This window comes from Capsella rubella, unplaced genomic scaffold, assembly GCF_000375325.1.
Source record: "Capsella rubella cultivar Monte Gargano unplaced genomic scaffold, Caprub1_0 scaffold_7, whole genome shotgun sequence".
In the NCBI taxonomy this organism is placed as follows: Eukaryota; Viridiplantae; Streptophyta; class Magnoliopsida; order Brassicales; family Brassicaceae; genus Capsella; species Capsella rubella.
This window is the reverse complement of record NW_006238917.1, coordinates 15,856,530-15,872,525: the sequence shown is the minus strand read 5'-3', so window position 1 is coordinate 15,872,525 and position 15,996 is coordinate 15,856,530. Positions and strand designations below refer to the sequence as shown.

Genomic DNA, 15,996 nt, shown 5'->3' with positions numbered 1-15,996 from the left:
CATTGCCTTTAATACAAACGGTTTTGAGTTTTGCTTTATTGGTGAATAGAGGTGACAAAATGTTTACATTTTATCTCTTGGAATTTGGAAGATAAATTATCTATTCTACAAACAGATTTGCTTAAAAGATAAGCCTTCTTCAAAAAAATGTGTTGAGCAAAAAAGGAGAGACTGGTGATTAGCTTTCACGAGATAGAGCCAGAAACACTGTAGCTGATGCAATCTGAACTTTGAGATCAGCAATATCAATGTCGTGCCCACCTTCCACTAGTCCCCATTTGTTCACCTGCATGAAACGTCCGAGAAAGATTAGTTTTACATAGAATGTCTAAGCCATAGATGTTAGCATGAGAGTGACAAAAGGAAACCTGTAAATCTTCTTCAAGTCGAATCAATTTGATTGCATCATCGATCTGCAATTTCCCACGGAAGATGCCAAGAGCAATAACTATCGAGTGAGCTGATGCTTGGAGTGCATCAATGCTTGCAAGTTCACCGTCACTTGTCTTCTTGAGCAGATCTTCTACTGCTTTCACTAGCTTGTCGTCTTGTTTACCCCCAAAGATACTAGAATACACTTTCGGTTTCACCCCAAACTCTGATTCTACCCACTCAATTAGAGGATCAATCCTCTCTACCTGAATGTCTGCAAAAGACAACTCAATAAGAGTAAAATCTAGGAGGTAGTGGAATGGGGAGAAAGTGTATTATACCATGGACATCACTAGTTAGATCATTATCTTCAGGCGCTCGGAAAAAGACGAGATCTTGATGTAACTTTCTCGATAGATGTTCTATGATCTTCGAACGGGTAAGAGGAACTCTTTCAAGTGCAGTACATGCTAGTCTCATGAGCGGCATTGTGAATGGTCTGATCCCTTCTGTTAGCTACAACATGATCATTATGTAGATACCAAGTAAGTCATCGCACAAGCATAAGTAGAATCGCAATAGAAACTGAGCAGAGAAGGGCAAGTCTAGTGCTTTACATCTCGCTTCCGCTAACCCAATTTTCAACTTATTCATCATCTTCAGGGATCTATCAGTCATCGCACAAGCATAAGTAGAATCACAATAGAAACTGAGCAGAGAAGGGAAAGTCTAGTGCTTTACATCTCACCTCCACTAATCTAATTTTGAACCTACAAATCACATCACAGAAATCAGATTGCTAAGCCCCGTTAGGGACTCTAAGAAACAGTAAATTAGATATAAAGAACAGAAAATTCTCAGGTTTACGTTGAATTAACAACAAACAGATTCCATTACAATAATTTTAGCTAAGTTCCATCTAATCTCGTTATTGATCATCTTCAGAACAGTATCAAATTTCAAAATGAATACAGAGGAACATTCCACTAATCGAATATTCAACTTATTGATCACATTAGCACTCAATATAGCTAAACCCAGAAACTGTTCAAAACATTATGAACTCTAACGAACACACTCGATTAGATGTTCATCAATACAAAAAAACATCAAATTCTCAGCTTTACGTTGATTAAACAATCAACAGATCCAATTACATTAGCTAAACTCAATCAAGATTAGAGCTTCAGAACACTATCAAATCTGCCACTAATCGAATATACTACCTATTGAACACTTCGCAGAACCCAGAAACCAATCGAACATTAAGGTTAGCTAAAGAACACAACAGATTATATGTTTCATTGATATAAACCAACAACAGAAAGCTATCGGCTTTAGGTTGAATGAGCAAAGAACAGACCCAATCACAAGGATTGAAGCAAAAATTCAATCAAACCCATTACTGATCACTAGCAAAATGGCTCAAAGCAGTAAACTTTTGAAGTCAAACAGATCGAATTAAGTGAATTGGTAACAAACCTGATACTCCCATTCAGCTGCAATGGCCTTAGCGAGAGCCAAAGAACGAAGCTTGAGAGGTCTCTTGGAAGGGGTTTTCAAGGTTCTGTAATCGAGCATCACAGTCCAACCATTCCCATCATCAGCTTCCCTCGTCGTCACGTTCTTGTAAAACCTCTTACCAACGATCGAACCGGTCATAAAAGACGTCGGCATCGTCACTGAATCCGATTCATTTTTCCGGCGAGTGTTCGGAGCTTTCACTAAGATGGGTTTCTCATTTTCTTTCTCGAACGTGAACGAAGACGAAGTATCGGAATCGGGTTGACGAGCGGCAGATGTCGTACATAAGGATCGAGCACGAACGGTCAGATTAGAGCTTCTGACCGATTTAAAAGCTCGGCCGATTAACATCGCCGCCATTAAATTTCCTCCCTCTCCGGTGACGAAAATGGACCTCTCTCTCTCACCTTCTTGCTTAGGGCTCTAGATCACTGATTGGCTGATTCAAGCCTAAACGACGTCGTATTGACCCCAAGTGATAAAACCTCTAATGAAGGTTTTTTTTTTGATAACAGTGATTACTAAATACAAAACTAAGATATAACTATTTGTAAAAATATTGCTTTGCTTAAACAGGACTTCTAATGCAAGAGTTTAGATTCGCCTGCTAGTTTAGTCTTGGCAATATGAAATTTAATCTTGGATTAAGAGGATCTCCAATGATACTTTATAAATTATCTCTAACAGTACTCATATTCTTTTTTAAAAAAATAGAGAAGTAAAAATAGTATTACTCCAAAGTAATCTTTCATTAGACATTCAATTAAACAAAAAATAACTTAAATTATTTATATTATAAATAGATTATTGGATGAGTTATTAATTAATATATATTTGAATAAACATTAATTAATATAAATATAAGAGTTACATTTGTAGCAGTATTTTAAAATATATTAAAATGAATACTAGAGGAAAATCCAGGTCTACATGATAAGTAATTTATAAATATTATAAATTTGTTTAGTATACATATGTTTTAAATGATACGATGTTTACTAGAAAGATTCTGGTAACCCAAACCCAATTAAAAGGATTCATTTACTGGCGAATGAAGAAAATCTATGTTCAATGGGCTAATCTATCTTCATTGCTAAAAGGCATGGCAAACATAAATGGCCTACATATTAATTAAGTAGTTACAATTATTGACGCATATTGGCAAACATAACTGGCCTACGTATTAGCACTCCACCGGCATCATCATCATAGTCAAGAGTAATTACCAAAAAAAAATCATAGTCAAGAGTAAAAATATTGTTAGTCATGGAGACTGTTATTATTACTCTAATTATTTACTCAAGAATCATTACTATGAGAAGTGATAACATTTAAAGAACTTGAGAATCTTTCAACACCGGATATGTAATTGAAAAGCAAAATGTTTGATAACTTGGTATAAAAACAAATATGAATATATTATATATATATATATATATATGATACATAAACTTACCACTTATACTTGTCCAAGAGCCAATCCATGAACGTGCATATAGTGCAAACACGTCAAAGATAGTGACATTTTCTTTGCACAGACTTGTTATTATTGTGCATTTCTTTCCTTACAAAGCTATACATCAAGCAAATTAAGCTTTACTTAACTAACTAATAAAAGTAATATACTACGCCATTACTATGTTTTTTTTTTCATCATCTCTTTACTATAGAAGAAAAAATAGACTTATCTATTATAAAGTAAACGTCATTAGTCATTACTATGTTTTTTTCATCATCCATAGAAGAAAAAATAGAGTTATCTATTATAGAGAACGATATTAGAGTAAAACTTATCTCTATAATATAGTTTTTCTATTTTAAAGGCAAAATACATTGGAGATGGTAAAACCCTAAACCTTGTATTATCATCAACACATAGATTTGCATATCTCGATCAAATGTGTAAACTTATTTGTTATATTAAGATTCAAGATTAACATATATCAAATGTGCTCACATGAAACGGCTTTGAGACGCATTACCCAAATTGTATTTGTTGCGTACGTCACAGTTTCTTAGCAACCACCCCACCAATCACAGCCACATGTTAATCAGTTAGTGGTTGGTTTGTTGCTATCAATATTAAGAATCTTTTGCAGAGAGCATCAAAAAGTGTTTGTTAATTATTTCTGCTGCTACGATGGCCAAGTCTCGTAATTATTTATTATACGTGACAAACTTCTCGATTGAGTAAACGTTTAAACTAACAATTATTCAAAAAAGTCTTCGAAGCTTTGCAGAGTTTTATATAATTTGGCAACACCGACATTTTAATTTAAAAGAATAATAAAAACCAAGAAGAGTAGACGAACATCATAATTGACATTTTAGCTATAGACGATAAATTATAGAAAAAGACTTTTGGATAATAATTTGAAAACAGTTTTAAAAATAATTTCTAAGTACAATATATTTCAATTATTGCCGACATAAAACAAAAGTAGTAGTGTCCAATTACAATTAGATACAACGTACACGACAAACATCATATGTTTTGTGTGTTTTTTTCAATTCAATTCAATTATTTAAAATCACTTATTTATCATCCCAAAAGAAGAAAACAAATTGGGACTCTTCTTATATAAATTATTTTCTAGGATTATTTAGACAAATCACAAATTATATAATTTTTGTTTTTATTTATTAGTTAGTTTGACATCATTCAAACAATAAAAGTCAATTGATGTAATATAAATAATTAAAATTAATAAGTTTAATTAATTTGCATAGATTATGAGACAATATTTGTTTTAGAAAAAAATATTTATATAGAAACAGAGAAAATATTACTAAAAATCGCAAAATTAAGGATAAGACAATAGAAAACGACGTCGTAAAGCCGCCGGTTTAATAAAATGGACTCCTAAAAGAAACGTATACCACCCACAAAGACCGTCAGGTTCAGTCGGATAAGGCGCCTCTTCATTATTAATCACCTGCTTCGATCTACACGCTAATACGGTGGAATCTTTATAACCCTACCGTCTTCAGATCATGACACGTCATCATCATCATGGCGACTCCGATCATTTTTTGCAACAGGTTTGCATTTTCCCATAAATTATAAAAACGCCTCTCTCTCTTCTCTTCTTCGTTCGTTGTCACCTTCAAGAAACAAACAAATTTTCAAAAAGATTCGTTTTTTCTTTTTCTTCAGAAGATCGAATTTGAAAGAGAGACCAAAAATGGCGTCTTGGAATTCGATTCCGCTGGAGATCTCTTACGAAATCGTTGGGTGGATTGCTTTTGCTTCGTGGTCTTTTAGCTTTTACCCACAGCTGATTTTGAATTACCAAAGAAAAAGGTATCATCTTTCATCTTTCTCCTTTATTAGTTTTCTGGATTCAAATCGAATTCGAAATTGGTGAACTTTTTTTGTGTGTTTGTGTTTGTGGGAAAAGTGTGGTTGGATTGAACTTCGACTTTGCGCTGTTGAATTTGACAAAGCACTCATCGTATATGATCTACAACGTTTGCCTCTACTTTAGTCCTGTTATTCAGAAACAGTACTTTGATATTTATGGCGACAAAGAGGTTTGTTTCCTTCTTCTCTCAGCTTGAAGCCTTTTGAAATGAGTCTTCTTTTGGTTTTGAGATGAATGATTGTCTTAGATTTGTCTCTTCTTTCTGTGGTTTTGGAATCTATGAACTTAAATGTTAGATTTGTCTCTTCTTTCTGTGGTTTTGGAATCTATGAACTTAAATGTTAGATTTTTTCTTGAATTCGTAGCAAATGAAGTTAACATGAGGATAAAGTTGGTTCCTTTTTGGAAGTTAACATGTTCTTGCTTTTGGTAGATGAATGGGTATGGGGATTTCTTGTCAATGTGGGAATGTGTTTGTGGTAAACAATGTGCACGGTGTTTCTCTTGCTGTGGAAGGTTGATGTTGAATTATGTGACAGAAACATGTTGTTTCTTCAGTGTGCTTCTACATTCATCAAACCGTAGGTTGTTTTGAGCCGGTTTTGGTTTTTTGGGAAATTGCATGGTACGTTTTGTTATGACTTATGAGGATGTGTATGGTTGTTTCTTGTCAATATAAGGATGTGTTTCTTGTAGTTTTGAATATGTAGATGGTGTTTTCTCTTGCTTTGGGAAGTCTCAAATGTCGAATAATGAGACAGAACATATTGTTTCTTCAGTATGCTTTCCACATTTTCATTTGAATAGTAGGTTGTTTCGAGCTAGTTTAGTTCTTGAGAAATCGCATGAGCCGTTTTGTTTATCTATTTTGCATATTTCAGATGATACCTGTGGCTGCAAATGATGTTGCATTCTCACTCCATGCAGTTGCAATGACAGCTGCGACACTGTTCCAGATCGTTATCTATGATGTGAGTAATGAAGTTTTACCTTTATCCGGAATCTTTGTTTTGTTTCTTTACCCTGCAAATGTTTTGTTTCCTTACCCTGCAAATGTGTTCTTTCTTATTCTCTTTCTGATGATTTTAAGTGTATTACTCACAGCGTGGAACTCAAAAAGTATCCAAACTTGCTACAGGTATTGTAGCTTTGGTGTTGGCATTTGCAGCTATTTGTTTCTTCATAGCATTACCTACACAGTCTTGGCTCTGGCTCATCACGATCTTCAAGTAAGTTGTTGCTCAGAGTTATATAAACCAATTCGTTTAATGGTAATAGAACACTTTTGATGCTAACTTTCAATATGGTTCATTGTTATAGCTCGATTCAGGTCGTCATGACATGCGTCAAGTACATTCCACAGGTAAAAATCGACAACCTTAATTTTCTCACAAATTTTGTTATAATCTGTAGTACTCAGATTGTCTCATTCATGCGTTTCTTCTCAGGCAAAGATGAACTTCACTAGGAAAAGCACAGACGGGTGGAGCATCGGAAATATTCTTCTTGATTTTACCGGAGGAGTCGCCAGCTATATGCAAATGCTTATGCAATCTATTGACCAAAGTAACAAACTCTTCACCTTCACATCATATAGCTTTTTGTTTGCTCTGATATAACATTTACATCTGTACACAAAGACTAATTTCTTTTTTTTTTTTCTTGCAGATTCTTGGGTGAACTTCTATGGGAACCTTGGAAAGACTCTTCTATCACTTGTAAGAACAGTGTTATTGGTTGTCTTTTTCAATATCTATTTCTGAATATATTCTCTGTTTTCTAATAATCTCCATATATATATTCTGCAGATCACAGTATTTTTTGATCTCATCTTCATGCTTCAACACTATGTGTTATACCCAGAGACGAAAACCTCAAAAACCGTGGAAAGTGATCAGGAATCGAACGAGCCTCTCGTTGATTCTTCTCAAGAACATGTTTAAAGATGAGACAATCAGAGTCATTTGTTTTTCAGCATTCCCTCTGTATATGTTCAAATCACAAAAAAAAAAAAAAAAACAAACACAAATGGAACAACACTTGAGACTCGTAGTCTATTTATCCTACGTAGTTGTTGTCTTAGTATCATTTTTAATGTATCATTATCACTTGGACAAGGAATGTATATTACAATGGTCAATCTTGGTTTTTTTTTGTAAGAATCCATGTAACTCTATTCTAGAGTACCATTCATTAAGAAAAAAAAATTACGCCCCAAATTTTACAATTATTCTATTTTTGCTAAAATTTTATGGATTTACCATTTTTAAGAACTGATGACAAAAAAACAAAAAAAAAAAATACCATTTTTAAGAACTTAAAATAATTTTATTTACGATTTTTTTTTTTCAAAAAACAAATAGCACCGACTAAACTAAAATATAATAGGTCAAACGCGTGTTGTGGGGTATTTATTTATAGTTTGTTTATAGTTTGAGAACGGCAGATTACGAGGTTAAAGTTAGAAGTTGATTTAGCATTGGTAGTTGAGTTTCTAAAATACATACTAAAAACAAATATAACCGACTAAACCTAAACATCATAGGTCAAACACCTGCGTAACCACATTATTACGGCAAATCCATAAGATTTTAATACGTTTGGAACATGGAGATGCTTTAAAATTAAGCGACTTACGTGCAATTGAAAGAAAACATAGTCGACTTTTTAATTCTTTTTTTACTGCCAACACAATAATTCTTCATTAAACAATTGTCTTCCTATCTTCTACCAAAAAAAAAAGAAAACAATTACCAAAAAATATCAGTCAAAACTGTAAATTGTCTATGGTAGAGAGATTTTTTTTTCCAACATCATTGTTTACAAAAAGACAAGGTAACGGCTCAGAATCTCCTTTAATATTGGAACAGTGAGAGATTTTAATTAAAAAAAAAGACGAAAATATTTTTCTATCTGCTTGGATCTCCGCTAGATAAATAGCGAAAGTCGGCCATTGCAAAAATTGTAGAAAATACAGTAAAAATATTATAAAATTATTTACCAATAAATTTTTTATGGAAGATGGTTAATAAATTCATTTGACTAAAAGTACCAAGAACACTTCCACTAAAAATTACCAAAAAAATATCAAAAATAATTCTTCATTAAAGGTTACCAAAAAATATCAGTGAAACTGCAATTTGACTAGAATTTTTATGGTAGAGAGTTAAATACAAGCCTAATAAACTAGTCAAAGTTAATATAAGTACTTACCAATAGTATTTTATGGAAGATTGTTAATAAGATCATTGACTACACTATATATATCTGAGTACCATGTCTTCTAATGGCTCACCCCTCACCTTTCTAAATAACTTAATCAAAGCAGAATTTGAGTGACCCAATCAAGGTTTTCTTCTCTCCAAACTTTCAAGGTAATTAATGTAGCAAATCTTTCTGGTTAACCTAATAATTAATCAAGTGAAACATATTGTTAATCACCGTATTTATCATTGCCATTGATACTTTATTATAAGCATATTAAAAATGAAGAAAAACATTCATTTTTATATTGTTAACCGTTGATTTATCCTTTTTTTGTGATTGGAATCTACAGCACAAGATGTCGAAAGAGGAAGCTAGAATTGCCCGAGAAATGTTGATGCTATCGAAGTATCAAGCTCCTAGGATTGAAGAAAGCTTGAGCCGATCTGAGTCGACCATCCAACCCAAACTCCCTGACCTGAATATGATGTATGATCCAGAAAGAGAAGAAGAAGGAAGAGAACTAGTTAAAGCACTTGAGAATCTCACAAATCCTGAATCTCAAGATGCTGCACACTATGGTATTTCTAAGCTTTACTCCGAGCTTGAGGTCGAGATCTTTGCCCGTGTTTCATGTACTCAATACTGGAAACTAAATTTTCTCAACAAGGAGTTTTCGCAGTTGCTACAAAGCCGTGAGATCTTTAAAGTGAGACGAGAACTCGGACTAGTGCAACCGTACGTTTTCATGTTTTCAGGTGGTGACACTTGTTGGACAGTTTTTGGTCAAGATTTCAAGAACTTCCGACAACTTCCTGAGATCCCTTCTGACACTTGCTTCCTTTACGGAGATAAGGAAACAATTTGTGCTGGGACGCATCTGATTGTCATCGGTAAGGAGGAGAAATCTCTTGTGGTGTGGCGATACGAGATGGAGATGGACAAGTGGATCAAAGATGAGATGATCACACCGCGAGTCATGTATGCTTCCGCGAGTCATGGGACCAATGCTTTTTTCGCTGGAGGGATCAACATAAGCGAGAATGGGATCCCTGAAGTTGTGAACGTAGCTGAAAGGTATGATTCTGAAACAAAAACATGGAAAGCGATGAAAGCGATGCATAAAAGGAGAAAGTCCAGCTCCGGGTTTTTCTTGCGAGGAAAGTTTTATGCTCTCGGTGGTCGAAATGAGAATGAAGTGTACCTAACTTGTGGAGAAAGGTACGATGAGATGACAGATTCATGGACTTTGATACCAGATATGCTCAAAGGCATGATGTTCGAGGCTTGTCAGTCCCCACCACTTATCGCAGTGGTCAACGACGAACTCTATTTGCTGGAATCATGGTGCAACGAGGTATGGGTTTATGATATGAACGCAAACGCTTGGAAAAATCTTGGAGTTGTGCCTGTGAGAGCAAATGCTGCCTATGGTTGGGGAGTTGCATTTAAGTCAGTTGGAGATAGGCTTTTGGTGATTGGAGCTTCGTCTGCTCAGCCGTCGAACAAGACAATGTCGGTGTACACATGTCGCCCGTCGGAACAGATGGTTTGGGAGGAAAACAAGCATTGTTGTGATGGTGTTCAGCTCGATCATTTCATCCGGAACTGTTGTGTGATGTTTACTTAAGGTTTCTTTAGCAACATGTGTTCGTTTCTGTTTTTTTTTGTTTTTGCGTTTTTATGTTTTATGTTTGGAATAAGTTGCGGCGATCATAACGCCAAAACATAGTTGTGTTTTCGAATGTTTCTCTCTTGTGTTTGCGTCTAGTGTTTAGACGTTAAACGCTAGTGTTTCTGTGTCTTGTTTTAATAAAGGTTTGTTTGCATGTTATAGTTTTGTTGTTTCTCCTCTTTGGTCATAAACTGAAGTTGTTAATTTGTTAAATAATGCATACCAAACCAAAAGGCTAAAAGCCCATATAGAATGGTCTTCTCTTCCATAATTTCTATTGGGCCAACAACTTTACCTAAAGCCTCATAAGACCCATGAAAAAAGAAACACTGAGATAGCCATTGTGTTTTCATCAGCTATCCTAATCCAATACAGAAAGCCACATCAAGAAAAAGTCACAAGTAGAATGGAATGTGTATACATCAATGTTAAAAGTCACATTATATAATGTCGGTTAGACAATTTAAACAAGTTTACTAAATAAAAAGACAATTTAAAGAAGGTTTACTAAATAAAAAGATTAACATATAAGGGAATTTGCGTGTAATTTGGTTCTTTTCTTTATATGCAATAATAATAATAACAAGAAGATAGAAAATTTCCAACAATTGAAGAGTTGAAGTTATCTCTACACAACTGATTTTAATTTGGTCCACACAAGCTTCACTTTTAGGGATTTATTCTTCTTGACTTTTTTGACTATTCCTTGTCCCGCAAGTATATTCCTCTTCTTGTTATATCCTTTAAGCAACCTTTTTATTTTTTCATTTCCTTGGTTCCTTCTTCTTCTTCTCTCTCTCTGTTGTAAAGGTCTCATCAATCCACGGCTGAGATGAAGCGAGAAGGCAAGCAGCACGGCATGGTGAGGACTTACCGGGTTCTTCCTCCGTCACTGAACCCTAGGCCGGAATCGAAGTTGGTCAACCCTTTGACTTCACGCCCTACCGCTGGATTGTTTACCAAAGTGCCATCAAAGCCGACCAATCACTCCAAATTCACGGGGAAATGTGGTCAAGCGAGGTGCCTTGAGTGCCATATGCATCCCATCACCAAGTCCAAAGTGAAGACCAAAGGCTCTTCTAAGGTGAGATCAAATGATGTCACCTACAAGATGCTGACTTGGCAGGTCGCTGCGGGTGGTGCGGCCAGACCCGGTTTGAAGCTTTCCGGTTTCTCGGCTACCGGAATCCTTGATCTTATGTCTGATGATTATGGTTATGATCATGATTATGAATATGATGATGAAGAAGAAGAATATGATGATGATGAAAACAGAGGAAGTGCTGTTGTAGAAGAAATTGTGAAAATACAGAGTGATGATGATGATGGTGATGCTGAAACAGAAGAAGATAAATCACGTGATGATGATGATGAAGAAAGGATGAGTTTTTGTGATGTTGGGATGATGATGATGATGGATCATGTTGAAGAATTTGATGAAGAAGGATGGTGTTTGGTTGAAGAAATGATGACTTAATTGATCAATTTGATTATTATCCCCCCAATAATTGTCTTTGCTTTTGCTTTTGTAAATTTTATCAGTTTTAATAACTTTGGGGATGAATGATTTTTATCTTTGTAATTCTGATTTGATTCTTAAATCAAAAACTATGATTTATAATTGTAATTTATGTAAAGTTGAAACCTTTTCTCAACAACTCACACCACCTCCAAATCAGAACAAAAGTTTCAACAACTAAAACTTATAATAACTTGGGAATGTCAGAGTGTAAAGTTCATACCTTTACTGAACAACTCATTCCATTATATATCAGAACTGAGGTTCCTGCATTCACATCTCAATGAACAAGAATATAATATAAAGGTATTGAATCACATATAAGATTATGAAAGGAGAAAGTTTTTGTTTCATTGAAGATGAAGATACATACATACAACAAAAGGTTTCAAAAGATACAATACCAGGAAAATTATTTTTAAAAAACCTTCTTCTGCTATTCAGTTTTGTTGCTACTGTGCACTCAAAGATTCCCTTTTTTATACCATACTCGAATCCGAGGACAGATCTTTCTAAAAGCTTTGAAAGCCAACAGAGAAGGTTCAGTCTTTCTATTTGCAAGTGTTCTCAGAGATTTCTCTTCTTTGTTTTGGTGTTTTACCTTTTTCTTGATGCTTCTGTTTCCTCGACCAGCTCAGGTTTGAAGCAAAGCCATAGAGACGGTTTGTTTGGTTTCTTATCTGTCTTTCTCTGAAATAATAACGCAGCTAATGTTAGTATACACATGACTAATAGAAATGAGAAATGCCTTCTTCTAATGATGTGTTGAAATTGAAATCTTACCTTCTTCTTAGTCGGGTTTTGATCTCCAGTTTTAGTTCCCATCAAACAGCTACATCAAGACAACAGTTTACATTAGGACAAGAACATCAATTCAAATGTACATTGATTCAAGTAGAAAAAACAAATCAGTCATACCTCAAGAAACTAAATTTAGGACTAACTGGTTTTTCGTTCTTCTTTGACGAACTACGAGTTATCGGTTTTTCACTGCAAAATCACATTATAAAACAATCAGATGGAGTAAAAAATTATCTAGACAAAGCAATCAAAGCAGCTTTTATTACCTTATTGTATGTGAGGAAACAAGCTCCATTGCTTTGGCCGGAGTTTCTGAAATTGTTGATGTCTCTATAGACATTCTAAAGACCGATGAGTTCTTGGTTACGGATCTTCTCTCTTCTTCTTTTTCTCCAACGAAACAGCTCTTCTTCAACAACTCTTCATCCTCTGAGTGATTCTCTTTCTCTTTCTCTTTATCGTCACAAACAACCTGCAAATCATCTGTAGCCACGGGTTTAACTAACGAGTTATCCATTTCAGCGTCTTCTTGTTCCAAAACCGCAACACTTTTTCTTCCGGGATCTTCATCTATTTCAATACTCAACACCAACTCTTCGCTAATCATGACTAACTCAGTATCATCACTCTCTTCTTCTTCCTTAACCTCATTCTTAGTCAATGTCTCCAAAGTGTTAAGCAACACCACAACACTTTCTGGTTCTTGTTTAGGATCAGATTCATCAGAAGCTTTAGCTTTCTTGGCTTCAGCTATTTTCTTGTAATGAGCTTCAAAGAAAGCTTTCTTCTGAGCAACAGATCCAGGCTGAGAGAACTTCTCTGCTTCATCAACATACTTCTTATGTGAGAAACTTGACCACTTCCCCCATTCAAGATTCTCAGTCATGAACCTACCAAATGAAACTGATTGACCAAGCGCATAATTCGGATTATCCTGCAATTCCCAAACCGGAAACAAAATCAGAATCTTACAATACTAAATTTATAAACTTTCTTACAAATCAAAATCATTAGCTCCAACTCAGCCCCAATTTAGACACTTTCAATAAATCAACCTCAAGATTCATATCTATCAACGAGGTATCAAGCTAACCCTAAAGTTTGAAACTTTACATTCTGGATCAAGTTTGTTGATTCAAATGCATCATTGATTCAAGAACTCAAACCAAATGCATCATTGATTCAAGAACTCAAACCAAATGCATCATTGATTCAAAATCAGATTCTTATCGATCTACAAAAACTCAAACCAAATTTATAAACTTTCTGGTAAAAACCAACTGTTTCTAATCAAAATCATTAGCTAAAAAAAAACTCAAACCCCAATTCAGATACTTTTAATAAATCAACCTCAAGATTCATATCCATCAAAGAGCTATCAAGCTAGCCCTAAAGTTTGAAACTTTACATACTAGATCGCCACAGAAACAATGAAAACATTCGAAATTTTTGAAAGAAATCAAAATAATGATAGAAACAAACCTCAAGAGATTCATTACGAGAAGGAGGAGCAGCGAACGAGTAGGAATGATGAAACAGAACAGCAGATTCACCCATTGTCTCAAAATCTAAAATTTCTTCTTTGGAAAACCAAAAGATCTCTCTTTCTCAACCAAAGGGAATAAATAAAAATCGAAGCTTTTCTTCTTTTTTTTTGTCTTTGGGGTTCTCACCTAAACGGCTATAGAGGAATTTTTTCGAAATTTAAAAAACAAATATTTTGTTTTTATTTTGACAGCCTTTCGAAACACATGTTTTAGGAGAATTTTGTTGAGATCTGGGTCCCACAAAACAGGTAAAGAAATTAAAATTGAAACTTTGAAAACTCAGAATTTTTTTAAATTTAATAAAATAACATGAGCAAATTTTATTTTGAAAGTTTGATAGAAATTTTCGAGAAAATTGAGGATAAATTATGTAACAGAGGAGTCTAACAAGAATGAATTGTTTCTCCTATAGTTGTTGATATGAAGTGGCTGAGAATAAAAACAAAAAATTAATGGTGATAAATTATTTAAAATGCCTAACGCGTTTTAGGAAGAAAAGAAAACGAAACTCTGTAATCTAAACTGAATTCCGAGTAAATTTTAAATATGTTTACGGGTTTTAAAACTATTTTTGTTATTGTTTTTACTAAAATAATATGTGATATTCTAGGGAAAAAAAAACATTTTATATGCTTATATGCTTACATTTGATATATTTTCTTTTGTCTGGAAAACATTATATTAAATCTGCTTTAGAATGAGATATTAGAAGAATAAATCTGTGTACATAAATTGTACTACTTAACAACAACAAAAAAGAAGGGAGAGAGATAAATATGATTTATTTAGGAGTAAGTGAATGTGATTAAAGGGTTGGTGTACTTTTGTAACTCCAAATAAACACAAGCTTTGAAGTACAAACAAGTGATGTTGTTAGAATACATTACACTTCTCAAATCTCAACCATCATCACGTAATAATGCAACTACTTTTCTTACTAAACATGTAAAAACTAATATGTAATTGTATGGAAAAGTCTCAACTCCATTTTCACCTTAATTAGGAGCAGATTTGTAATAATGAGAGCTGAGAGTATAAAACTATAAGTTGTGCAAGCACACACCAACATTTGCCAAATCATATGAGTCTTTGTTGTTGTGAAGTAGTATCTCATGCCGTACGTGGAAAAAGAGCGGTATCAGTTACCTAGTGATTGTAGAGTTCATCGAGACAATGACATTTATAGAGAACAAGAAGAGCACAAAGTGCATTCAGATATAAACGAGTGGCGTTGTGGATTCTGCAAAAAGACCTTTTACGAAGAGAAGTATATCGACAAGCATTTCGATTCACGACATTACAATTTGCTTAACGCGGTACATGTCTATGCATTATTGCTAATGATTCGTATATATGTGGCTGTTCTTACTGTTTGGTGTCTATAACAATTCGTATCTTATGTCCACAGTAATGGTAAATGTCTAGCGGATCTTTGTGGAGCATTGCATTGTGATCTTGTTGTAGATACGGCTCCGATTAAGTTTTAAATCGGAAGTATAAAGATTAGCATAATATTTTATTTGTTCAGCATTTGGTATTAAGATGGGGGAATTTCAAAAGTACCCATTTTCATATAACTCTTTTTAAAAACACCCACTTTTCAAACTTTATCAAAAAAACCACTAAAAATGTTGAAATTTATTCAAATATGTGTGTAAACTTATAAATATGTACACAAATTACCTTTATATGTGTATAAAACTTTATATACCTTTCATAAATAGCGTAAAAATAAATTATAAAAACCTTATAAAAACCTTATAAAAACCTTATAAAACCCGTATAAACCCTTTTAAAAACCTTTTAAAAACCTTATAAAACTTATAAAAACGATTTAAAACTATTTAAAACATTTTAAAACATTTGTATCGAATCTCCCAGTAGTAGTTATTATATATAAATACCTTATAAACTATATAAAACTTTATAATTTTGTATATTTAAAAAGGGGTATTTTTGAAAATGGATAGATAAAGGGGTATTTTTAAA

The 15,996-nt window shown here is 33.9% G+C and overlaps 5 protein-coding genes across 5 annotated transcripts; 3 read left to right on the top strand and 2 right to left on the bottom strand.

Moving 5' to 3' along the window:
* Positions 1-7: 7 nt before the first annotated feature.
* LOC17878804 (ATP synthase mitochondrial F1 complex assembly factor 2) lies at positions 8-2,307 on the bottom strand. Its single transcript, XM_006284070.2, has 4 exons — positions 1,855-2,307; positions 714-888; positions 369-646; positions 8-286 (listed from the first exon to the last, which is right to left on the bottom strand). Exons 1-4 carry the CDS (start codon positions 2,254-2,256, stop codon positions 179-181), a joined length of 963 nt encoding a protein of 320 aa, XP_006284132.1. The 5' UTR covers positions 2,257-2,307; the 3' UTR covers positions 8-178.
* A 2,674-nt stretch (positions 2,308-4,981) lies between these two features.
* LOC17878343 (cystinosin homolog) lies at positions 4,982-7,480 on the top strand. Its single transcript, XM_006284087.2, has 8 exons — positions 4,982-5,200; positions 5,298-5,430; positions 6,143-6,232; positions 6,366-6,490; positions 6,582-6,624; positions 6,710-6,827; positions 6,930-6,979; positions 7,070-7,480. The coding sequence occupies exons 1-8, from the start codon at positions 5,082-5,084 to the stop codon at positions 7,202-7,204; spliced, it is 813 nt and encodes a 270-aa protein (XP_006284149.2). The 5' UTR covers positions 4,982-5,081; the 3' UTR covers positions 7,205-7,480.
* Positions 7,290-10,171, top strand: LOC17880605 (F-box/kelch-repeat protein At3g27150). Its single transcript, XM_006286160.2, has 2 exons — positions 7,290-7,310; positions 8,818-10,171. Exons 1-2 carry the CDS (start codon positions 7,290-7,292, stop codon positions 10,093-10,095), a joined length of 1,299 nt encoding a protein of 432 aa, XP_006286222.2. The 3' UTR covers positions 10,096-10,171.
* Positions 10,172-10,718: 547 nt separating this feature from the next.
* On the top strand, positions 10,719-11,777 carry LOC111829682. Its single transcript, XM_023779538.1, has one exon. It carries the CDS (start codon positions 10,973-10,975, stop codon positions 11,615-11,617), a length of 645 nt encoding a protein of 214 aa, XP_023635306.1. The 5' UTR covers positions 10,719-10,972; the 3' UTR covers positions 11,618-11,777.
* Positions 11,778-11,955: 178 nt separating this feature from the next.
* LOC17880042 (protein WVD2-like 7) lies at positions 11,956-14,093 on the bottom strand. The gene is made up of 5 exons (XM_006284075.2): positions 13,943-14,093; positions 12,727-13,394; positions 12,578-12,649; positions 12,443-12,491; positions 11,956-12,349 (listed from the first exon to the last, which is right to left on the bottom strand). Exons 1-5 carry the CDS (start codon positions 14,015-14,017, stop codon positions 12,257-12,259), a joined length of 957 nt encoding a protein of 318 aa, XP_006284137.1. The 5' UTR covers positions 14,018-14,093; the 3' UTR covers positions 11,956-12,256.
* Positions 14,094-15,996: the final 1,903 nt, after the last annotated feature.

What these genes read in the sequence shown, in the direction of transcription:
- LOC17878804 (XM_006284070.2), bottom strand. Translation starts at nt 2,256, where the DNA reads ATGGCGGCGATGTTAATCGGCCGAGCTTTTAAATCGGTCAGAAGCTCT. An exon ending in CAGCTGAATGGGAGTATCAG is followed by an intron (nt 889 to 1,854) that starts GTTTGTTACCAA and finishes ATCATGTTGTAG; the next exon opens with CTAACAGAAGGGATCAGACC. An exon ending in GACTTGAAGAAGATTTACAG is followed by an intron (nt 287 to 368) that starts GTTTCCTTTTGT and finishes CGTTTCATGCAG; the next exon opens with GTGAACAAATGGGGACTAGT.
- LOC17878343 (XM_006284087.2), top strand. Translation starts at nt 5,082, where the DNA reads ATGGCGTCTTGGAATTCGATTCCGCTGGAGATCTCTTACGAAATCGTT. An exon ending in ATATTTATGGCGACAAAGAG is followed by an intron (nt 5,431 to 6,142) that starts GTTTGTTTCCTT and finishes TGCATATTTCAG; the next exon opens with ATGATACCTGTGGCTGCAAA. An exon ending in TCCAGATCGTTATCTATGAT is followed by an intron (nt 6,233 to 6,365) that starts GTGAGTAATGAA and finishes TATTACTCACAG; the next exon opens with CGTGGAACTCAAAAAGTATC.
- LOC17880605 (XM_006286160.2), top strand. Translation starts at nt 7,290, where the DNA reads ATGGAACAACACTTGAGACTC. An exon ending in TGGAACAACACTTGAGACTC is followed by an intron (nt 7,311 to 8,817) that starts GTAGTCTATTTA and finishes TGGAATCTACAG; the next exon opens with CACAAGATGTCGAAAGAGGA.
- LOC111829682 (XM_023779538.1), top strand. Translation starts at nt 10,973, where the DNA reads ATGAAGCGAGAAGGCAAGCAGCACGGCATGGTGAGGACTTACCGGGTT.
- LOC17880042 (XM_006284075.2), bottom strand. Translation starts at nt 14,017, where the DNA reads ATGGGTGAATCTGCTGTTCTGTTTCATCATTCCTACTCGTTCGCTGCT. An exon ending in CTCGTAATGAATCTCTTGAG is followed by an intron (nt 13,395 to 13,942) that starts GTTTGTTTCTAT and finishes TGGGAATTGCAG; the next exon opens with GATAATCCGAATTATGCGCT. An exon ending in GTTTCCTCACATACAATAAG is followed by an intron (nt 12,650 to 12,726) that starts GTAATAAAAGCT and finishes GTGATTTTGCAG; the next exon opens with TGAAAAACCGATAACTCGTA.